Source organism: Peromyscus maniculatus, chromosome 3, assembly GCF_049852395.1.
Source record: "Peromyscus maniculatus bairdii isolate BWxNUB_F1_BW_parent chromosome 3, HU_Pman_BW_mat_3.1, whole genome shotgun sequence".
Lineage (NCBI taxonomy): Eukaryota > Metazoa > Chordata > Mammalia > Rodentia > Cricetidae > Peromyscus > Peromyscus maniculatus.
In genome coordinates, this window is record NC_134854.1 from 69,624,252 (window position 1) to 69,649,398 (window position 25,147).

General features: G+C 48.3%; 1 protein-coding gene across 1 annotated transcript in view; it reads right to left on the minus strand.

Annotated features, from left to right (window-relative positions):
• The window catches only part of Cnpy1 (canopy FGF signaling regulator 1), a 56,053-nt gene that overhangs the window by 18,077 nt on the left and 12,829 nt on the right, over nt 1-25,147 (minus strand). Inside the window, exon 2 of the mRNA XM_006994538.4 lies at nt 23,177-23,289. Coding sequence (XP_006994600.2) covers nt 23,177-23,289 — 113 coding nt within the window. The remainder of the gene's footprint in view (nt 1-23,176; nt 23,290-25,147) is intronic.

Below are 25,147 nucleotides of genomic sequence, written 5' to 3' on the forward strand. Positions count from 1 at the left end.
TTTCATGTGTGTATGCACCCAGACATGGGTACCTACAGAAGACTGAAGGGGGAAGTGGATGCTCTGAAACTGGAGCTGCCTGCTCAACTTAGTGCTGGAGGCCAAGCTCTGGTCTCTGGAGGAACAACACTCTTACCTACTGAGCACCTAGCCCCTGAAGTGACTTTAATTTTTCTTTTCATATGATGTACCCAGAAAGAGCAGGCCAGCAGAGCCCAGAGGGAGGGCCATTTAGGTCCAAGACCAAGAGTTCCTGAATCCAAGCCTGTCTTTGGGACACATGGAGAAAGACGCCTCAGTTTTGAGAACCAAATCATCCAGAGCAGCTCATATGGAGTACCAGAAACCCCGCGATTTCTCGTGAGTTTGATTCAGGTGAGCCACCACAGCATTGGTGAGGTGATCAAAATCAAGAACAAAGAGCTTAGGATGGCAAGACGGCTCAGAGGTCAAGCCCCTTGTGATGCAAGCCTGAGAGCCTAAGCTGGACCCCCCCCCCAACCTCATGATAAGAGAGAGAAGTCGCTCCTGAAAGCTGTCTCTTGACTTCTACGTGTATATTATGGCATATGTGTGCAGTCATGCACACACACATCATACATACACATATATACAATAATAATAGTCAATTTAAATGTTTTTAGAACTTGGGCATAGCTGATAGAAGAGTACTTGCCTGGATGAACCAGGGCCTGGGTTGCACTCTCAGAAAGGCAGAACCAAACAGACAGGGGGTCACTCACTGATAAGAACAGGAGACGGAGGCAGCAGGGAGGTCTCCAGCAGTCCCCGGAGCCTGTTGTGACATCGCTTGTGCTGTTACAGAGCTGAACACTCTTCAGCACTGTTGAATCTCTCTTCATCTCATTCTTTCCTCCTGGAAGTGTCTGGGCTTCTCCAAAGACCTCTCAGGGGACGTGCTACAATGGGCTGAGAAATCCACATGACTGTGCCTTCCCACTGTTTTCAGGAAAGACTTCTCAGCAGACCCGTCCTTCCAGACTGGAGTTGAGACGTGGGTCTGATGTTTAACATTAGGTTGTCATGTCTCCTCCCAGCTCAGAAGTTTATCTCAGAAACACCAGTTCGATTCCAAGTAGAAAAGGGTGGTGTCACCACCTGGGGCCTGGTGGGTAGATTATTTGTGTTCTCTTGACTCTTGTGATTCTAGGAACCACCTCCTCTGGTTTGGATGAGTGTGAAGTATGAGAAGTCAACAGGCACACACTGATCCCAGCACTCAGGAGATCGAGGAAAGTGAATCTCTATTAATTCAGGGCCAGCCTGTCCTATATAGTGAGACCCAATCTCAAAACAACAACAAACAAACAAACTAAACAAAACCCCAGGGGACAAGCCTGAAGCACATCCTAATTAATCTTAACAATAACTACCCCCCCACCCCCCTTCTAGAGTCAGAAACTGAGGGTAAAAGCTGAAAGATCAGAGAAGCAGAGCAGCCAGCCACCAGAGAGACTTCTTACCTCCAGGAATCTCACACAGAACTGGGGGAGTGGGGAGATCCTGTCTCTATGAATCCTCAGACTGAATGAGCCTGAGATCCTGTCTCTACCTGAGATTCTTGTCTCCACCTCCCATGCGCTGGGATTAAAGGCATGCATCACCACTGCCCAGCTCTGCTTCTCTTTTAGATCAGTTCAATCTTGTGTAGCCCAGGATGGCCTTGAACTCCTGATCTTCCTGCTTCCTTCTCCCAAGTGCTGGGATTAAAGGTGTGTGCCGCCACTGCCTGGCCTCTACAGAGTTAACTAGTAGGTAGCTCCGTCCTCTGATCTCCAGGCAAGCTTTATCTGTCAGAGCACAAACAAAATATCACACAACACAAGCCCAGTCTATATCTATGTCCCCAACAAAAGCCTACTATCCTAGTAAATCCATTCTGTCCTCATTAAATAACTTTTGTCATTGTCGTTTATCTCTTTTGGGGCCATTGGTGACTGTAATTCACAGTCAATGTGTTTACTATCCAAGAATTTAAGAAAACATGCGTATTTATTGCAGCAATGAGATTCAGACACTGTGGTGTTTGAGTAGGAACGGCTCCCATAGGCTCACGTGTTTGAATAGTTGGCCCATAGGGAGTGGCACTATTAGGAGGTGTGGCCTTATTGGAGTGGGTGTGGCCTTGTTGGAGGAAGTGTGTCATTGTGGGAGACGGCTTTGAGGTCTCTTATGCTCAAGCTACACTCAGTGTAGCACAGTCTCCTTCTGCTGCCTGCAGATCAAGATGTAGAACTCTCAACTCCTTCTCTGCCTGTGTGCTGCCATGCTTCCCATGGACTCAACCTCTGAACCTGTAAGCCAGCCCCAGCTAAATGTTTTCCTTTATGAGAGTAGCAATGGCTATGGTATCTCTTCACAGCAATAGAAACCCCAACTAAGACAGACATGGAGGGAAAAATCCATTTGAAACTTTAGCATCCTGAAGAACCAAACTGTTCCTTCCAAGGCTTCACCTGTAATTATAAGGTCCATCCTCCCTCCCACACAGAAGCAGTGAACCTGACACTCCTGTCATTTCACAGTCTGCAAATGTAGTAGCAGAGTACTTCGTAAAGATTCACAGCTCATGGGTTGATGGGATGGCTCAGTGGGTAAAGGGCCTTGTCACTAAGCCTAACGACCCGAGTTCAATCCCCAGGACCCACAGCATGGAAGGAGAAAACGGAGTCCTTTAACCTCCTCATGTGTGCTATGACATGTGTGTGCTGAGATACAGACAGACAGACAGACACATACATGCCACAAATGAAAAAACAAACAAACAAAGCTATGACCACCCTCCCCACCCCTCAAATAATCCATAGCTCATTATCCAGTGCCTTGATTTGGACATTTTTTTAAGGTGATGATAACATTTAAAAATTATCAGTAACATTGCTCTGAGTGTTCTTGTGCATGTGTATGTTTTCCTCTTGGGTTCTCTTCTCAGGGAATATTGCTAGCTGTAGATACCAGAACAGGGGCATCAGTCTTACATGCATTTCCACACATGTTGTCTTGAATGCTGTCTTTCTGGGTAGAGGCATGAAAAGGAACTTGGCTAACAGATATCAGTAGAGCAAACATAAACCAAAACAGTGAGCAGGTCCTTCCCGAAGAAACAGCCACCTGCAGGTCGCTGACTGGGACTTTCTAACCTTCTACCTTTGCTGACTCTCTTTAATCAAGCTGAGAAGGGGGAGGGAAGAGGAAAGGAAGGCGGGAGGTAGAGAGAGAGAAAGAGACAGACAGACCTGGGTGTTTATTCCTGTCCTGGCTGGGTGGTGGCATGGCCTCCCTGAAGAACTGTCTCAGCATCTCTGGGAAGTGGCCCTCGGCTACTTTCTTCGTCTTCACATAACTTGTTACCATGTTTATTTGGATGTCCAAATAAACCATTGTCCCAGAAAAACAGAGGTTTCACTTTAGTGGTTTATTTCAGGTAATAGATGTGAAACCATTGTCTCTACTCAGTGTGTTTTCTGCACTACTTAAAGCTAGCAACCCCAGGAGATAACATTGGCTGTCTTTGCGCTGGTTGGTGTTTTGACAATTTGACACAAACCGAGGCATATCTGGAAAGAGGGAGTTTTAACTAAGGAATTGCCTCCATAAGATTGACCAATAGGCAAGTCTGTGGGGGCATTTTATTGATTAATGATTGATGTGGAAGGGCCCAGCCCATTGTGGGTGATGACACCCTTGGGCAGTTGGTCCTGGGGGGCACAAGAAAATAAACTGAGCAAGCCAAGAGGAACAAGCCAGTAAGCTAATCAACATTTGTCTATGGTTTCTGCTTTTAGTTCCTGCTTTGAGTTCCTGCCCTGACTTCCTTCAAAGATGAACGATGATGTGTAACTATAAGCTGGGATAAATCCTTTCTTCCTCACATTGCTTTTGGTCATGGTATTTTATCACAGCAATAGAAACCTAAGACATTCTTATTTTTTAACATTGCATTTGGACAAATACAATCTCCCTGCTCCAGGTAACTTACTCCAGGTAACTTACTCCAGGTGAAAGAATTCTTGGTTGCAGGTGGAATCATGCCTGTAAAAGCCAAGTGCACTGGGTAAATCTCCATCAGGAGCTCTGTGCTACGTACGGATGATGGAGACAAAGATCAGCGGCACATTCCTACTGGCAAGACCAAACTTCTTCCCAATGCAGAGACCAAAGAATGATGGGGAAAATCTAGTCTGGTTAGAGAGTCAGTCCAAATGAGCCTGAAGGTCCCACCTGGTCACTATGTCCTGAGCAGGACAGGCATGGTGTCAGACAGGAGTCATGGCAGTGACTAAATCACATGCAGAGCATGTGGCCTTGAGGGTGGCCTTCTCTGCTGCAGGGTCCTGGCGCAGACTGCTTATGGACAGTCCTGAGCTAAGAGTAGCTTTTTACATTTTTAAAGTGTGGAAAGGTCACATGGTGCCGTGGAAGAGGTACTTTTCAATGGGAGAGCATGCAAAGCTTACATTTCAGCATCTAAAAGTTCTTTTTTTGTGGTACTAGGGATTAAACCCAGGGTCTCGCATATGCTAGGCAAGAGTTCTAACACTGAGGTACATCTGCAGTCCACTTAAGTACAGTTATATTCACTTACATACTGCCCAAAGCTAAGAGGTGCAGTGGCGTGTGTCTCGGAGCTGGTGACACCATCAGTCTTTACAGGTAATGCTTCATACACCATGTTCCTCTTCAGGTGACTTCAGACACTGCACCTCAACATGGCCCCGCCCCAGGTATAACACAGTCTTGTCCCATGTGTGTGATGTCATCTTATCTTCCTGATGCATTCTCCTCTCTCCTCTGGTACCAGATAGCAATGCTTTCCTGGAAAACACACCTGTAGCTCCACATGTATGGAACATACACACACAAGTACCTAAGAACACCAAGTTGCTAAGGAATGTCTAAGGAATTCCTAAGGAATTGCTCGCATCAGGCCAGAGGCCTATAGTCCTGTGTACACCTGGAGACTTTAAAGTCACTACATGTGTCATGGACCAAGAAACCAGAGTCATGTTACTGGTCACTCACTCCACTTGGTGGACCCTTGAGACCCTCAGTAGATTCTTCCCTTGTTGAAGTCCCCTGACTTATCTTGGGGGTGTGATGGGAGACCAGCAGGACCAGGTGCCTCTGAAGGTCTCCATCCTAATTGTTCATCTTTCTTCACAGAGAGGAAACAGCTTCTGCAGACAGGTTTCTTGCCCATGGTCACAGGCCTAGTTTACATACCACAGGCAGAAAACAAACCAGGTCAACTAGATGCCAAAGGCCCTGAGCATCAGAGGCCACAGTGGAGAGCACCTCTTTAGATTTGGTGGGGGGACACCAGGTACCTCTGTGGAGTGTGGAGTGCTTCCTGTGAGCACCTACACTGCCCTGCATCCTCCCTGGGCTACTCGAACAGCAAGCCATTCCCAGCCATCCCTGGGCGCTTGTCCTCTGGTCACAGCTCTAGAACAGCATTCTGGACTTACTCCTCCTCCAAAACAATCGGTGCGCTTGCTTTCCTGCAAACAGGCAGACTCAAAGGCAGAGCACATCTATTCCAGCTGCATATGTGCCAGGGCATGGTGGTGCCCATTGTGACACACAGCTCCTTTTGTCCCTGGGGAGACACAGGCAATCCTTTAAACATTTCCCCATTATCCTCCATTCTCCACCCGATTTGTGGATCCACACGATTCTTATTCAGTGGATAAGGAGCAATTAACAGGACGAGGGATTTATTAAGGATAAGTCATGCCAGACGGTTTTGACAGCTTGTTTTGAGTGTGACAGAATTACCAAATCCAACGTTAGATGCATTATGTATTTAGACTTTAGCACGGTGTCTAATGCCAAGCTTGTGGAAGCATTCCTGCCAAATGGCAGCAGACAGTCATGTACCAGAGACAGACTCAAAGGTCAGAGATAAAGGACACATGACATGCAGCCACACACCCAGACAGGTCTGGAACGGTGGGGAAGGGAGTGGCATTTCATGGAGCCATCAAGGTCAATGTTAAAGTCTGCTCCCCATAGGGACACCATCCAGAGGAAGAGAGGGATTGTGCTGCTGACCAGGAGGGATGGTGGGAAGCCACAACCACAGCCCTCATGAGACGACGCTCACCCCAGAGCACTACAGGAAAGTCTGAGCAGCCATGGGGCTGGGTTCATTTCCACCCACCTCCCATCCAAGGGAGTAAAATGGGAGGTTAGCCCACTCAGCCCCGTGGAACCAGTGTAGTGCCTGGGTCATCCACCTCTTTCCGCCTGGTGGTAGAGTTGTGTCCATGAAGCACATACTCAGGTCTTGACGTTTACACCCGTGTGCACCTGGCTAGGAAAGGGTCTCACACGCATGGTTATGCTGAGGTCCTGTGTTAGGATGGGTTCTGAAGGCAGTGTGACAGGTGCAACAGTGGAGACACATGGACACACAAGGCCAGGGCTATGTGACCACAGGGATGGACCCAGGTGAGGACCCTGCTGAGTAGGGGCTGGAAGATGCTGGGCTAGACTTCCCTTCCCTCTGAGTCCTCAAGACCGCTCCCTTTCACCCCCTAGCTCTAATCGTCTGGTCCCTGACCTGTGAGAGGTAGGTGCTGCTTATCTTCTTTCCCTTTGCTATGCAACCCTGGAGGACAGACAGACTGCTATGCAGAGTCCCACATACCTCCTCCACAAGGTACAAGGCACTGAAAAGCCACACCTTCCCAGATAGTGATGGAGAAGGGGCTTCGCCGTTCCAGGGCCCCAGAGAAGATTTAGGTCAGCAACACTGAGCCCAGGCAGCCATTCACACATGCAGGGCTCAATCTCAGCTTTTGTTTGTATTTGTAAATGAGTGGCATGCATCGCCAGCATTTGGCTAGTTAACCCTAATTCTGTGCTAAGCTACGATAATCTTTCATTCTCTCTCGCTGTTTTGTGCCTGCTGATCATTATTATTTTTATCTGTTCAGGAGTATTGAATCATCTGTCTTCTCCTCCTCTCTGAGGGCAGCAGAGCATCTAGTCTTTCTAGTAGTCATGCCAGGTTTTGTTTCTTAACCAGAGTCTTTGGTTAATGAGGACATTGGGTCTCCACTGGATCACACACACTGTTACCAGTTTTTATGCTCAGGCTAGCTGGTCAGATCCCAGGAACTTAGCATGTGGGTGGATGTGCAGAGGACTGTGGGTTGCCCTAAGGTCCTTCTCAGACCTACCCTCTGATGGCAGGGCTCACTATAAAGGCTCCACTGCACCTTGCCCATGCATTGGCAGCTCCAGTCTCACAGGCAGCTCTCTCATCACACCGGGCATCACCAGCTACATCCTCACAGTACAGACTCATGGCAGCAAGTGATACAGCTGACTTGTGGGCCCCTCTCCTTCTCCATAACTTTCTGTTGCTTTCCTAAACTTCACAACGGATCTAGAGAGGTGGCTCAGTGGTTACGAGGACCGGCTGCTCTTGCAGAGGACCTGGTTTGATTCCCAGCACCCACATAGCTGTTCACCGCTATCTTTAACTCTGGCTCCAGAAGACCTGATGCCCTCTTCTGGTCTATTGGGATACCAGGGACATACATAGTGCATAGACATACACACAGCTAAATCACCCACACACATGAAATAAAAAATAAAACATTGAGGGGGCTGGAGAGATGGCTCGGTGGTTAAGAGCACTGACTCTTAACTCTAACAAATATCCAGAGGACCCGGGTTCAATTCCCAGCACCCACATGGCAGCTTACAACTGTCTGTAACTCCAGTTCTGGGGGATCTGACACCTTCACACCAATGCACATAAAAATAAAGTGAAATAAATTATAAATAAAAAAATTAAAAATAAATAAAACATTGAAACCCCGGCTTCACAACACAGTAGAAGTAGCCAGTCCCAAAGGACCCTCTGAAACCGATGAAGAAGTAACAGAGCCATGTCAACTGTTTCTTCCTTCATTGATTTATCTGACAGAGCTAGGAGTGCACTATGGACAAAATGTTGAGGTGCTGAGAGTATAAAAATTCACTTTAGCCGGGCTGAGAGATGGCTCAGTAGTTAAGAACATTTCTGGCTCTTCCAGAGGACCCAAGTTTGATGTCCAACATCTACATGGGGTGACTTACACGTTATTCCAGCCCCAGGGGACCCAAAAAGCCTCTTCCAGCCTCTAGGGGCACCTGCACACATATGGCATACACCAGCACAGACACACATATACATACACACTTTTAAATGACTTCAGGCGGACTGACTCAGTTGGTAGAATGTTTACCCAGCACATGCGAAGCTGTGTTCAATCCCTAACACCACATAAACCAAGCATGATGGTGCACACCTCTAATCTCAGCATTCGAGGTGGAGGTAGTGGGATGAGAAACTCAGGCTTGAAGGCCACTTCGGCTATAGGAGACACTGTCTCAAAAAAACAAAACAAACAAATAAGAAATGCAGTAAGCAAATAGGAAGAAATTAAAAAAAAACATAAAAATGTTCACAACATGAGAAGAAACGTGCAATTCCTCTGCCACCCCTAGAAACTTGTCTTTTAAAGGTGACAGACACTGGGCTGGAGAGATGACTCAGCAGTTAAGAGCACTCACTGGCTGCTCTTCCAGAGGGTCCTGGTTTGATTCCCAGTACTCACATGGTAGTTTACAGCCATCTGTAACTCCAGTCCTAGGGGATCCTCTTCTGCCCCCCCTCTCAACCCCGGGTACTATATACACAAGTACCGCACAGACATACATGCAAGCAAAACACCCACAAAGTCAATAAATATATATTTTTTTAAGGTAACAGACACAATAGTTTTCCAGGTCAATTGGGAAATAGTGCTAGCCCAGAGGACTTGTGTTCACCAGGGGAGAGAGAGAGCACGGTGCACTCTTAAAAGATGTTTTCAACACAGACGCTAAGGGAAGCATAGAAAAGAAGCAGGAACCACGGGAAGAACACTCAGAAGAGCATTTGCATGACAAAGGCAGGCCCCAAATGCACCGAAAGGGGAGGAGTCTGTGAGGAGGCGCCCAGCCCCGCATGCATGCGTCACAGCCCAGGCAGCACGCTGCCCCAGTGACTCACAGAGGCGCTCTCTCCACGGATGCTTCCAAAGTAATAAAGTGTAATGATAATCTGATGGAGAAATGGGAAAAGCTACAAATAAACAAGCAGATGCAGGAACTCCACACAAAAGAGACTGCTCACTGCCAGACTGGGAAGGGAAATTAAAACAGGAGTTGAAATGGCATTTTTTGGGGGCTGGGGCGGCGGGGGGGGGGGGGGGGGGCTTGGAACATGTCACCAAAGAGAGGACAAATGGTATTTTCCACAATGGGCAAAGTAAAACTAAGTGGATTCTTTCCTACATTGCCAGTGGATTACAAAATGGTGAGGTTTTGAGGAGGTCATCCAGGGACTTGGATGAAAGTTAAATGTGTATAACCTGCATGGTTTGGCCCCAAACCACTGAAGACTCTGGAATCTATTCTACAGAAATCAGGTGAACAAGGCTGGGGGTGAACTAGCGGCAAAGTGCTTGCTACCAAGTGCAAGGCAGTGGATCATCTCAAACCCGATAAAAAGAAGAAGAAGAACATTAACATTACTTTAGCAGCACACAGGACCTTGAATCCTGGAGGTTTGCTGTAATTGCCTTGTGTGGTAAAAATCTGGAAAGAACCAGAATGCACACCTGCAAGGGAAGGATCTGAGTTACTGAGGTGCATTTTACGGACGCCTCTAGAACTCCACTCACTGCATGGAAGGTGGCCTGTCTCACGGCCCCTGTCACCACATCCCACACTGTGACACTCACCAAGCTATGAGCCTTACAGCTTGCCTCACTCTCTCTTGGAGATCAAAAGTCCAAGGTCAAGGTTTGGATGGTTCCATTCCTAGTGATGGAGCTGTGTCCACAAATGACAGTGTCAGCTCTGGGGTGTCTTCTCATGAGGTCAGGGTGCCACCTAAGACTCCTTTAGCCCCTCCCTTTACAGAACCTGCCTCTAAATACAGTCACGGAGGTAGAGCTTTGTCATATGAATTTGGGGTGACACAGTTGGGCCTATCCCAAGAGGAAAGTATGCATGCTTAACAATAAATTTATTTAACATTTCTACATTCTTCAGTGGAGATTATATATATATATATATATATATATATATATATATATATATATATATATAATCTTACTACAGTTAAAAATGACCAAAGCCAAGAAACACTGAACATCTGCCTACATGTATGTATGTGCTTGAGACTGGAGACAGCCGGAAAGGTGTTGATATCTGAGAGGGTGGATGGACTAGGGTGGGGTGGAGACAATACACAGAACTTTTCCATGTACAGTTGGCTCCCCTCATTAACAGAGGAATTCTCCAAGACCCTAATCAGAGGCCCCCAAACCACAGATAACATCAGATTCTGTTTTTTCCTCCATGCACATGCGTATGAAGAAGTTTAGGTCGGGTGAGATGGCTCAATGTACAAGAGCAGTGGCTGCCAAGCCAGATGACCTGAGTTCAATACCCAAGCCCCACATGGTGGAAGGAGAGAACCGACTCCTAGAAGTTGTCCTCGGGTCTCTGTACACAGACACAGACACACACACACACACACACACACACACTTTTTAAAGTTTAATCTGCTCATCATGATAATGAATTAACGATGAAAACGCACACGCTCCCGTTCTGTAAGCTCCCTATAGCAAATCACCGAATTGAAGAAGGCCAAGAGCGATCAGAAGGGGGTGCTGTGTCACACCTGGGATCCCACCTACTTGGGGAAGTGAGGTTGGAGAACTGAAAACTCAAGGCCAGCCTTGGCTGCACAAGGAGATATCTCTAAAAACAAAATGACCTTGACGGAATGGCTCACACTATCTCTACATTCAGGAGGTTGAGGCAGAGGACTGGGTTTCACAGTGGGTTCAAGGCTAGGTTGGGCTACAAAGCACGATCCCACTGCAAAAAAACAAAACAAGGCATAGAGGGTGAAGAGTAAGCAGCAACTAGGCACATTCTGCTTACAGAAACTCCAAAAACTATAGAATTTAAAAGATTGCATTTAAGATAATTCCTTAAAAAAAAAAAAAAAGATGATTTCTCATAATTTTGACCTGAAAGAGATATCTTAGTTAGGGTTTCTACTGCCATGGTCAAACTCTATGACCAGCATCAACTTGGGGAGGAAATGGTTTACTTCATCTTGCAGCTTGTAGTCCATCATCCAGGGAAGTCAGGGCAGAATCCTGGAGGCAGGAACTGATGATGCAGAGGTCATGGAGGAACACAGCTCAAGGCTTGTTCCTTGTGGCTTGCTCAGACTGCGTTTTTTATAGAACCCAGGGCCACCAGCCCAGGGGTGACCCCACCTGCAGTGGGCTCTCTTACATCAATCATCAACAAAGAAAAGGCTCCATGGGCTTGCCCCCAGACCAGTTTGGTAACAGCATCTTCTCAATTGAGGTTCCTTCTTCCCAAATGACTCTAGCTTGTGTCAAGTTGACATGAACTTAGCCAGTATAATAGACTAAACAGTCAAATAATTAAGATCCAGTCAAAATGATTTGCTAAATATCTTTGAAAATGAAAATGTTAAATAAGCAAATAAACCTTACAAAAAAAGAATACTTAAAAAAAAAAAGAAAATGAAAACGTTTGAGTTTTCCTCAAATTTTAAACCCTAGTAACAACATTTTGTCTTTACAATATGTCATGAAACACTTCTCCCTGAATTATTTTCTGGAATTTTCTCCCTATTGCTTTTTGACCTCAGCATGACAGCAGGAAACTAAAACTTTTGTAATTGAAAGTGTGGATAAGGGGACTGTTCCATCTGCAGTTAATACTGTAATGTACCATCGTGTAATTTAAATGTCATTTTGTTTTGTTTTCAATTAATATTTTTAAATTTTTCTTTGTGGGGGGAATACCTCAGGAGTGAGGGGTAGATATGGAGGGACTGGGAGGTGAGCAGGATTGTGTACATGATGTGAAATATTCCCAAGGAATCAATAAAAAACTATTTTAAATATATCAATGAAGAAACACTTGGCCGGGCGGTGGTGGCGCACGCCTTTAATCCCAGCACTCGGGAGGCAGAGCCAGGTGGATCTCTGTGAGTTCGAGGCCAGCCTGGTCTACAGAGCGAGATCCAGGAAAGGCGCAAAGCTACACAGAGAAACCCTGTCTCGAAAAACCAAAAAAAAAAAAAAAAAAGAAACACTTGAAAATCCAAAATAGAGCTAACTTAATCCAGCACTGGGAGGCAAAGACAGGTAGATCCCTGGGTTTGAGGCAAGCCTGGTCTACAAAAAAAGTTCCTGGACATCCAGGGCTATATGGAGAAATCCTGTCTCAAATAAATAAATAAATAAATAAATAAATAAATAAATAAATAAATAAATAAATAAATAAATAAATAAATAAATAAATAAATAAATAAATAGAAAAGAAAATCAAAAGTAGAGTCATTAGACACACAATACACCCTGGACACCCCTTGGAGCCAGTTCAGGATCGCCTTCAGATGAACTTCTGAAGAGCTGTGTGTAGTGTAAGATTTTAATCCCAGCACTTGGGAACAAGGTAGGCTGGTCTCTTTGAGTCCAAGGCTAGCCTGGACTATATAGAGTTCCCTGCCATCCAAGGCTACACAATGAGACTCTGTCCCAAAAACAAATACAAACAAACAAACAAACTTGTAAGGGAGGCATTTAATTTTAGCAGCTCAGGGTTTCAGAGACTCCAGTCTATGGCCAGTTAATGTTATTGCTTCAGGGCCTGTGGGAAGCACTTCCTGCCTGTGTACATGGTAAAGGAAACTGCTCACCTCGTGGTCATCAGTAAGCAAAGGCAGGAAAGTGTTTAAGGGCACCTCTTAATGGCCTAGCTTCCTTCTCCTAGAACCCACTTTCCAATGGCTCCATCACAGCCCAGCTGTGCCACAGGATGAGGATCAAACTCAACACACAGGCTTGTGGGATACTCATCCCTGTCACAGCAGAGACCCAGCTGTCTAGATATGGCCTTGGACACCTACAACGGGAATGGGCCTTCCCCTGAGGTGTAAGGCCACTTGAGACTGTTGCGCCCACGAGATAGCCTCATTATTGGTTCTCAGCAGCCCACTGAAGCACTAGGGATGACCATAATTGAGCATTTCCATGGAGGAGGGGACAGGGAACCTCCCATAACACTTGAACTCAGTTTCAGTACAGTTAATGGTCCTTCCTTCTGATGGCTTTGGAAAGTCTGGAAGTCAGGGTATGAGAAAGGCCCAAGGAGTCTAATTATTTTTTTCACTTGGCTTAAGCAATGGGCAAGAGAATAAGACCCTATTTGATACAAATGTGTAAATCTCTTTATTGGAGTCTTAGTCACACTGCCTTCCTTTAATGGCTTTAAATGTATTTTATTGGATTGGTAAGAAGGCGCCCAGGGGCCAGGGCCAGGCAGCTGTCTCTGGCAGCTTGGTTCCCACAGTTCTGATAGCCTCTCTCAGCCATAGATAGCACTTTTCTTTCTTGGTGGCACATTAGGCCACACTGAGGGGAATCAGCAAAGGGGGCTAGCTGATGCCCCAGGAGGAAGCCACTCTGGAGTCACTTTTCAGATCAACTAGAGGGACAGGAAGTTCTAGTCTGGTAGGAGGCAGGAGGAAGGGGGAAGCACACTATACATACTCCTGACCGTGAGTCCCATCCCACCCTCCCGGCTACAACACACCATCGCCATCACCCCCACAGAGTACCGTGTGGTGTGGTTTCCATTTTTTGAAGCCACCTTGCTTTTAAAACTTTCCCTTTTATCAAAGACCTGATTATAGCCAGATGTTCTTACCTATGAGGACACCTCTGGGTGCTATCAGTGAGAATTGCAAGGGGAATGTGAGCATGTGACCACAGAGATCAGAGAGGTTGGAGCAATCCTGCCAAAAATCCTTATTGGAAATACTTCAGAGGGTGTCTTACATGTTCCTCACGGCATAGGCAGCTTGGCCTCAGAAAGCCAGTGACTCATAGCCGGGTCTCAAGGAATGAGATGTTTTCAGCTGCCTTTGTTTCCTGGGCTGCCTACAGCAAACCGCCACAAAGGAGAAACTCGTTCTTTCTCAGTGCCAAGGCCAGAAGTCCAAAAGCAAGGCGCCAGCAGTCCATGCTCTCTCTCAGGGGAAGGTCTGCTCTTGCCTGCTCCAGCTGTGGGTTTTGCCGGTGATCCCTGGTATCTAGACATGGTGCTCCAATCTTGACCTATGTCCCCAGTTAATGCTCTCCCGGGGGTCTCTGTTTCATCTTCCCAGAAGGTCTCCAAACACTGGATTCGGGGTCACCTTACTCCAAATAGCCTCATCTGAACTGATGGCCTTTACCAAAATGCCATTTTCATGAATGGCAAAGGCTGTATCTAATGAACACACCGAGGTTCCTAGTTGAGGTGATTCAGGTTGAAATGGTGGTAGCCAGAGCACCCCTCCTGATCCCACCTTCATTATATATGTGTCTGTGTGTCTGTCCTTTCTTCATTCTCTCGTCACCCCAATCAGGGTTCTGGGATATCGAAGTGGCTAGGACTGCGCCTTGTGTCTGTAAGGCTGAGCCCTGTCCTGGAACCGTGCCTGGTGGTGTCTGCTGAGGTGCTACCCAGGGTGGACAGTGCCTAATGCTCCTCTACCAGCACCTCTCCGAGTCTGTGTTGGGGGCTGCCCTGTGCCTCACAGGCCACTGAACAGCCAGCCTCTTGGGCCCCTTCCCACCAGATACCAGCAGTCTCAGCCCTTCCAGCAGTGAAATTGAAAACGTCATCAGACACTGACTTTAGGAGGGGATTTGTGTTCCACGGCTCTGTGGACCAGAGATTTTTGATCACAAGATGAGGGTCTTCCTACCTAGGACTCCATGGGCTTTGTCCATGCTAAATGCTGTGTACTAAATCTCGACACAGAGCCAGTATGCCTGTTCACCGAACTGCTGAGTCTGCTCTGGGGCACACACCTGGCACTTCATTGGGTCTCTGCAGGCCTCGGGGGCTGCCAGGACAGTTCTGTTTAGTCTTTCCTCTCTGTAAACAAACTGGATAGACGGTTCATTTCACACACACACACACACACACACACACACACACTTGTGTGGAGGTCAGAGGACACCTCTCCCCTTTATGTGGGCTCCAGGGATTGAACTCGGGTCATCAGGCTTGGTGGCAAGCCTTTACCCACAGAGCCATTTTGCCAGCCATGAACAGACCTTTTCAAAGGGGAAAAGTTGGGTTCATTCTATGCATAAACCCTGGATAATCATTTTTTTTCTATGCTGAATGTTTTTATTGTTAAAATTTCAAAGAATCAGGTCTATATTTGCTACCAAATTTGGTTACTTAGTACTAGCCTAAATTCTAGGTCTTCTTCACCTCAGATTATGTGAGCTAAACGATAAGCAATAAGACTAGTCATGGCATTTAAATTTGGGAGGGCAAGACAAGGAACTCAGAAGTTTAAAAGAAATGAATGCAAGCTGGTAAAATGTCTCAGCAGGTAAAGGCACCTGCCCAGCAAGCCCCTGGCAACCTGAGTTTGATCCCTAGAAGCTAGGGTGCAAACTTCCACATGTCTATATCCTACCCCCAACATATATGCACTAATAGATGACGATGATGATGATGATGATGATGATGATGATGATGATGATGATGATAAATGTATGAGAGGCTTAAGGTCCTGAGCTCTTACAGCCAGGGCATGCTGGGATTAGGCTTGAAACACTATCTCAGTCTCTCCACTGGCCTGATTTCCATCTGCCTTCTTTCATCAGAGCCTCCTCCCCCTTGCTCTAAGCATAGGATGTCAGCACTTCCCCCACAGATGGGAGTAGAGAGTAGGGCAGAGTCTGCATTGAGCGGGGATAATTCCTTATTTGTGCTTCTGCTTCCTGAGAGCTGCTCGGTTGACCTTTTGGGAGCGCTGGCCTCTTTCAGACACTTACAATCACACAGGCAGACAGCGAACAGGAAATCCCTGCAGGAATGTCGGACTCTGGAGGGCAGGCCCAGGGCCAGGGCTCCATGGGGAGAGGATTCCTTTGCCTCATCACTTCCCCTGAGGAACATATGGCAGGGCTCTGTGACCACCACATCCCAGAATGCCCCAGAGCGACAGCAAGAACCTGGCCCAGGATAGGCTTCTCAGTGTGCTTGGTCCTAGCCACCATGTGTGGCCAGAGTTGTGTGAGATCCAGACTGACTCGGGATCCAGAAAGACCCTAGAGCATTCACTGTGAAATGTCTGATCAAGGTGATAAACAGGAATCAGCTCCCATTGAAGACTGGAGATGTGTTCTGCAGTAGACCTGACACCAGAGTTTAGAGAGCTTCTGGAATTCAGGTGACTCATGACAAGATCCATCTATGCCTCTCTCAGAAAAGTCCGTGAGGTCCCTGTGGGCTCTATGTCTCCCTCTAGGGCTTTTTGAGATGGGGTTTCTCTGTATAACCTTGGCTGTCCTGGAATTCCCTATGGAAACCAGGCTGGCCTTGAACTCACAGAGATCTGCCTGCCTCGGTCTCCCGAGTACCAGGATTGCTGGGATTAAATGCCTTCACCATCATGCACAACTTAAGGCATTTTTTTAATGATTTATTTTTAATCATCTGTAAGTGTATGTGGTAGGGATGTGTCCACACAAGAACGGGTGCCTACAGAAGCCAGAAGAGGATGTCAGATTCCTAGGTTAGCCATCTGACGTGAGTGGAATTTGGGTCCTTTGCGAAAGCCGGATACACTCTTAACCCCTGAGTGAGCCATCTCTCTAGACCCCTCCCTCTAGGTCCTAGCGGGCCCACTCTTGTAGAGCGCTCTCCCTCTCCTCAGACAGAACACGAATCAGTTTGTGTGATATCGGTTGTCTTCTTCCACTGCTCAGCACCTTGTTTTCTGAGGCAGTGTCACACTGAGCCTGAAGAAGCTTGTGGCTTTGCCTAGACCTGCTTGCAGCAAGCCCCAGGGGTCCTCTCTGCCTTCCCAGTACCAGATTACAGGCACTGCTGCCATACACAGCTCTGATGTGGTGCTGAGGACCTCGTGTGTGTGTGTGTGTGTGTGTGTGTGTGTGTGTGTGTGTGTGTGTGTGTGTGTGTGTACAGCAAGCACTTTCCCGTCCAAGCAGCTCTGCAGCCCCAGGACGCACAGTTTGATTTTATGATGCCTTCTGCTTCCTTCTCCAAAGTATTCCAGACTTTAAAAAAAAAAAATAAGTCTAGCCGAACGACTCGAGTCATAAACACCGTGCCACCTTTAGGAGACCATCCCACGCTGAGGTGGAAAACAGCCTGCAGCAGCTGGGAGAACACTCGCGGTAAGCAAGGTCCAGCTCAGGAGAACCAGCTCCCCCATGCACACCTGCCTCACTCTGTCTTCAGAAAACAGACTCGCTCCTCTACTCCTTCCTCATTACCGAATTCCCCAATAGCCACACTAGCACCGCTCATGTTCTTACCTACGAGGAAAAGCTATGGTGTCTCTAGCGAATGTCTGGGGCAGGTGAAATAGCCAGGAATAAGCGGCACAGGGATGGCCTTCTCATGCACACAGTGTGACAGGTGACTCAGAAGCTCTGTCTCCAGGGGGCTTCCCTTGCCTGCTGCAGTCATCCTGCAAACTCAGGAAGTTCCACCCAGGAAGCCTGGGGCCGAGGACATGGGAGAAGGAAAGAGCCAGGTACCCCACAGGGCCTGACATTTTTAGCAGGCCAACAAATGAGGCTGCCTTGAGTCTTGGAGTGTGCCATTCTTGAAGGTAGGGGGGAAGGTTTGGGCTGTTTTTCAGGATGGATCAGAGTTACTGGAAGTGTTCCAGGGAGGACATGGGGAGGTCTACAAAACCAAACAGCACCAAGTGGGGAAATGGGCATCTTTGACCAGAGAACAATACTTGGGGATTCGGGAGTTTTCTTAGAGGAGTTCCTAATGACCTGTTTCTGGTAGTGAAGTTCCTCCTCACTTCAAATGGCCAAGCTTTGGGATCCGGCTGCCCCTGCATTGTCTCAATGCCCGCGAGGAGGATTAAGACACTCTTTCCCTTTTAATTCAACGTCTCTCCTCATACCCGTGGAGAAGGCACAAACATTAAATTCCCTTGGTTTGAGGGGTGTGGGGAGGAGCTTGTTAACCCTTTGAGATGGTCAGGGAGGATGAGAGGCCCCGGGGGAAAGATCCACCTGCTGGCTTCTCCTGGAACAGCACAAGTGCCCCAGGACTGCTGTGGGACACTATCCTGTGTGTAGGAAAGGTGACTTATCCGTCCCTTCCCAGCCTTGGGATACCAAGAGCTTCCGAATCAGCCAAGGTGTCACCACTGTAGCCAGGACACAGCACCACACCATCCACAGTGATGCTCAGGCTGTCTCCGCTCCGAGAGGCAAACAGAAAGCCTGTGTTTGGGGTGGCCCCACACTTATTCACATGTGTGCATGCACACATACACTTGTGCACACACAGATCCACTTATACATATGTGCAGACATAAAGATGTGCACACCCACACTCACACATGTGCAGACACACTGCCTGCACATACATATCATTGAGCATGCATACCAGGCACACACATAACGCACATCCAGACTTGGATCACTCACTGTCTGGAACCCTTGCTCTCACCAATTTTGGTTCTCCTATTAGGCTTCCTGGTGACTTCAGGCTTGCTAGGAAGAAGCTGATCAGGAAGGGAGCCAGGCTGCTGGGACACAGGCTACACCTGTTCCCATTTCAGTGTCCAGTGCACCTGCCCTGAACACGAGGCAGCCCTGGTGCCAGGGCCTAGGCACTTTGGAGGCCTCCTCCATGGGTTAGCAAGGGATTGGGGTGGAGACTTGCATACAACAGGACTCTAGGACCAGGGGTAGAGGGTGACAGACACCCCACAGCTGCGCACAGCTGGAGGCACAGTGTCAGCAAGCACTGGGTGCTCCTCAGCCACAGAGGCCAGCTGAGGGATGGGAGCTGCAGGGCACAGCCTCTGCCTCTTCAGGAATTCTCGGCAAGTGGACATCTAGACTCTGCCAGGGGTGTGGGAGGACGAGGAAGCCTGGGGCAGCCCTAGCTGATGAGGATGCCAGGCTGACCTACGCAAAGGGATTGGAAGTGAGTTCCCTGTGTGGGCATCAGGCATCACACAGACACAGGGTATGGGTACTGGTGCCCATCAGTCAGTGAGGTACGCCCGTCATGTCTTGCCCACCACCCTGCTGAGCATCTGGGCCAGTGGACTGGAGGAGACTTTCCTGCTGCTGCTGCTTCTGTTTCTGGTGTGACCACATGGGAGGAGAGGGGACTGATCAGAGGAACATCTCTTTCAGGTGGGGAACGAGAGTCTGCAATTCCCACAGCCCAGCCCCAGATAAAAGCCCTATGTTATCTCTGGCATGAGGAGGACATTCAAGGTGTTGATAGAGAGGTGCTCCCAAGGGACTCGATAACGGCACAAAAGCCTGAGGACAGTTTTCCTGTCCCCCTGCAGTCCACCCTCTCTTTCCTGTCAACTGATGCCTGTTTTTTGTTCCTTGAAGGTTAATGAATATGGAGGTGACATTTGGCTCTTGCACCCCCCTGACTTCAGGTGGAGCACAGCCCTGCTGAGCCTGGAGCACAGACACGTGAACTGCCCACCTGTGTGTCTTCGTTCCCCGTCCTGGGAGCACCGGCTGCCCCTGGCTCATCCTGGAGCTGTCTACCACATCAGGCCTCTGGTATGTGGAGAGAACAACCATGCACTGAGGAGACAGGCAGGCTTGTACTTGGGTTTGAGGCTGTTCCTGGTTTTTGTTTTGTTTTTGAAAATCCAGTGACCAAGGCCTAGCTCCAAGGCAGCTATCCTGGGCCTGAGCTCATTGCCCTGGCTAAGGCAGGCTGCTACCTCCTGACTCATTTTCTCCATGGCAGTGGAAGAGCCCCCGCCCCCCAGGGTCTAGTGGTGCTGGGGGAAGTGTCCGCCCCCATGCATTTCTGTGCCCTTCTGCTTACAGAGTGCTGGATTTGCATTGAGACCTGCCTGGGCAGCCTTTGGGGCAGAAAGGCTGAGACCCGAGTTTGCTCCTTGGGACATGCGTGGAAAGAACTGAATACTGCAAGTTGCCCTCTGACCTGACCATACATGCCATGTACATTCTTTCTTATTCTTGCTAACCAAACAGACAAATGAATTTAAAAAATTTTAAATGTTTTCTATATAAACCAAGCTAAGGAAACAGAAGCTTTACAATAAAATTCAGTGCAACGTTGCCAAATAAATTATTTTTAAAATTTGTGTACAGCCCAAGTTTTATAGTCTTGGAGACCAGAGTTATTCATCCATTCACCCATCTAGCTATCCATCCACATGTCCATTCATCCATCTATTTATTCATCTATCCATTCATTTATCTATTCATCCTATCTATTCACTCATCTATCCATTTATCATCCATCCATTCATCCATCCATCTATCCATTCATTTATCTATCCATCCCATCCATTCACTCATCTATCCATTTATCCATCCATCCACCCATCACTGCTGTTTGCCCTCTGTGAGGTGAGCAGGTGGTGCAGTCAGGGAAAGGGGTAGACTATCTACTATTCCTCCATACAAAGAGCCCTGTGCATGCCATGGTTGGTAGTTAAGAGGTGTGGTCATTTTGATTCAGAAGAATAGAGTAACGGAAAGTAAAGAGGTGTCCTGATGTCAAGGAAGGCCCCACGCTCTGTTTTCTTCCCAGGACTCGCCACAGACCAAGGACAACCCGTGCTCCACTGGCCTCCGAATCCCCTGAGCTCCACACTTGAAGAGGGTGACACAGAATGGACACTATCTTCCACCTTTGCTCTGTACTTGGGACAGGCCAGCACCCAAGCCTTAGCTTAGGTCTAGGTGGCTCTGGGAGAGGGTCGTAGCAGGCTCCACACCCGTGGGTTCTAGTTGGTCTAGGTGTGAGTCTAGGTCTAGGTGGTCAAGGGAGGTTTTCTTGACTGAGGTGGAAGGGGCTGGAGGTGGAAAGTGATTTTCCACTATGATAAAGGAGCATAGTAAGACACTGTTCCTTCTGCCATAACACTAATATCCACCAAACTGTCTGTCCTCCCCTTAGGCCATCCTAAGGCTCCCCCAGAGGTCTGCTATGGCCTTCTGCAGCATGGCACTCACACTAGTCTCAGTCATGTCTAGGAATCAGAGTTCAGACCTCAGTGACTGGGAGGAATCTTTCATGTGATCTGCAATCCCAAGTCTGGGTATCAAGTTATGGAGGCTTTGAGTCGATCACCAAGGATACAGTCACTAGAGTCTAGAGCCAGGGTAGGTCCTGCATGTGGGGGTCCAGTTTGGGCTCTGTCTGTATAAAAGTACAGGCCTCTACACCCAAAGCTATGGCTGCTGGAGCCTCTGCACTCAGAGAGGCCTTGCCTTCTCTGCCTAGGCAGCCAGGAATGGGTGTGATGTTGTTTGGTTCATTGTCTTCTCAAACAAAGTCCCTTCAGGCTGCTCTCCCATGCTGGGGACAGACACCTGCCTTAGTGGCTTTTGGATGTTTAGACATGGCCTACTTTTTATATTAACACTTTACATAAAATAACACAGCATAGACCCCTCCTTTTCTAGAAGATGCTTTCTGGCATTTATATGTTTTCTTATAACCACCACATTATGCTGATTTTAAGGCCCGCTAACAGCTGCCAAAGTTCCTGATGAACTGAACCCCGCTTTGTCTCCATGTCTAATGTCCCATGATACGTGCAGTAGAGAGGGCACTTTGAAGTTATTTTGTGTCCTGGCAAATCAGAAAAACTCTTTGGACTAATCTTGCCAAGGTAGGTCAAGCAGGAGAGGGGAACGGTAAACTTAACTCCTTTTTAGGATTAGATGCTCAGGAAGGTGCAGGATTCTTACCCGGACAGCCCTTGGTGAAGTCCCTGCAGGATGCTGCAGGAGGATGAGAAGGGAGAGGCTTGGGTCACTTCATCCAACTCCCTGTGCAGCCGTGTGTCTGGCTTTGCCACAGTGGTCAGTACCACAGGGTCTATTTCTTCTGCAAGGTCATCTCCAGGATCACGGATTGTTTAAGGGCTAGGATACTGTGCTTCCAACAAGCAGCCACCCATTTCCTTCTGATCCCTCCAGCCCTGCACCCTTTCCCTGCTCTCCCACGGGACAGCATTTGCCTTCTTAACTTTCCTTGGTTCCCCAATTGCTCCATGAAAAGCATCCATCCTACTGATCCAAGTGATCTAACAGCGGATCCGTTAACCCTCACTCAAGTTACTAAAACATGAAAATTGCTTTTAAAGCAATACTGCTAGCATGTGACCACACACACACACACACACACACACACACACACACACACACACACACACACAGAGCCAAGCCTCCATTCAGGCTGGGCTCTTTCCCCTCTCTGTATGTGGCCCCCATGTCAGGAAGGTGATGCTGTAGAGACAGATACTTTCCATGCTTGCTTTGGCACAGGACAAGATAATCCAACTCCTGTGGCTGTTCAGTTTTACACGGACCGGACAGCATGGGGGACAGCTATTCTAAGTTCCAGAGTTCACTATCTGTGCTGGGAAGGAGTGGTGTCTTCTCAAGTGTCTGACCTCCCTTCAGGCTGCTGGCCCTCTTGCCTGCAGGTCAAGTCCACCCTCCTTGCAGCACCCGCCACTGCGGACCCTTGGGGCAAGCCCCCTTTGAGTGTTTTTGAAGGAGGATCTTTCTTTTCCCCGAGCCACGGGCCTGTCTAACCAGAGAAGAGCTTGCATCCTGCTCCCCCTTCATACTGGAAATCTGTAGAGCCAGGCAGGAGGAGGGGTGGAGTGCCCAAGAGGGACATGCACAGCCTTTGAGCGGCTGCCCTGTCACCTCCCTGGGCCCCCTGCTGGTCTTGCCCAAGAACCATGGACTTGCTATTTTTTATTTTGATGAACAACGGGAGCCGAAATGTCTTCCAACTTGACAAAACACAAAATTTAGGTGCTGAGAGAGATACTTCAATTTCAAGCTTAAAGATTACTTTGGGTCCCCCAGGACTCAGAAGCAATTTAGAGCTGACACCCTGAACAAGAGCAAGGTTAGAAGATTAAGACCAACTGCTGTTTGGATAAATGGCTGGTAATTGCCCATATCCGCAATTATATACTGGCACATAATTCCTTTTCCGCTACCTTTTTCCTCTCCTGTGTCCCGTCAGGCCTGATGCGGTAGGAGCCCACCTTGGTTTTCTTCTGTCGGGCCTTGTTGATGTCATATTCCACCTCGTCCATCAGGGCCCTGCATGCTAAACAAGACAGACGCTGTGGTCAGGGGAGGGGAGTAGCATGGGTCGAGAAAGCGCCTGCTGCACCCAGGGGCACAGAGCTCCTGCAACCGCAGATGTGCATGGACTCTGGCTGAGAGACCGAGGACCCCTGCTCTGCAGTGCCCAAAGACACCTGGACCAAGACCTGGGTCCTTTATGACCCTTTTGTACACTGGTCTTTTCCTGTTCTTTATTTTTTAAAAATACATTTATATTTCATGTGTATAAGTGTATGTCTGTGCACCGTGTGCATACCTGGTGTGCATGGAGGCCATAGGACTGAATGAGCTGCTGGATGCTGGGAACCAAACCTAGGCCCTGTATAGCATTTCAAGTCTATCATTGCCTCCTGTCTCTTTCAGCTGACAAATGAAATCCTTACTAAAGTGAAACAAAAAGATTTTCTCCTGAATTTAGGAAACTGCCTTTCTTCATAACAGCTGGAACCCAACCCAGGTCTTCTGTAAGAGCAGCAAGTGCTTTTAACCGCTGGACCATCTCTTCTCTCCAGCCCTAATATTCTGGTCTCTCAAACCCTATGTTTTCCCTTGCATGTAGGTGGCACTGTGGTGACTTGAGGGAAGCTGCTGGTGCGAGCAGAGTCCTTCTGGTGGCTTTGTTTTGGCCTAGGTGGCCACCAACATCACAGGAAGGCATTGTCCATCTCTATGAACTCTGAAACATACTTCTTCAGGGCTGTCTGGATGGTCTACCCCACCTGAAATCTTTCTCCCTTCCTCTTGGGTGCTCATGATCCAGCTGGAGATAGATGAGCTGTTACCTTAACAAAGCCTTTGGCGCCTCCAAAGCTTTCCTTCAGCTGTACCGGCAGCCAACTCTGGATTCCTTGTCCCTGCCTATCTGTGGACAAGACGTCAGCACAGCAGCAGCAGCGGCAGCAGCAGCAGCAGCAGCAGCAGCGGCAGCTTTGCGGGGGGCATTGAAGAAACTCAACAGGGAAAACCCAGGACCCAAGTAATGTGAGCAGACATAGCAGCATGCTGGTCTAGATGGCTCATCAGGGTGGTGAGTGACCTAGAAGCTGTCCGCTCCACCTGGGATCTCTACCCTGGGGTCTCCTTGCTGGAGCAGTGTAACCTCACATGCCCAGAACTAGCTCCTGGCACTGGAGATCAGGTGCCCTTCTGATTGTGCACCAGAATGTAGCAGCTGGTGGCACGGGCTGGGCTAACGAGGCAAAGATGGGTCGTGCATGGAGGTAGCTGGTGGCAGCGTGCTTGCTGCTTTCCAGTCGCTTTCTAGGTAGATGTTGCTATGGCTCTATAGTGGCATGGATGTTGCACTGTGGCTATTGCTGGACCTTCCCTATCTGTGGGCCAGAGCCATTCCCTGGTGCCTGCACATCCAGCTCAGAGGCTCTGAGCCACCCTCAGCCACAGACTTGGAACTAAGGCATTAGCGTCGTGCAAGCCCAGCTACCTACTGAGCCTGCTGATGACAGCCAGGGCAGCATGGGCCGCTGCCAGGCGTTGTTACCATCGCTGGACTAGCATACAGCCGAACCATTCAATCTCATCTGGTTTCAGAAGCCAAACAGGGTTGGCCCTGGTTAGTACTTGGATAGGAGACTGTTACTGGATGGTAAATCCTGTGCAGTTAGCCTGAGACCTCCAGCGGAATGGCTGGGGTTTCTCCTCAACCATGGTCCATGAGGGCGGAAGGTTTGCTTGGCCGTGGTCACAGATGTAGGTGGCTGTGATTCAGTTGGTACTATGCTGAGATGGCCTGTGAGGCTGAGAGGCTGTTCGGGCTATCATCATACTGCTCAGGTCATGGGATGCAAGTGCCCCTCCCGTTGATGCCTGCTGGCTCTACA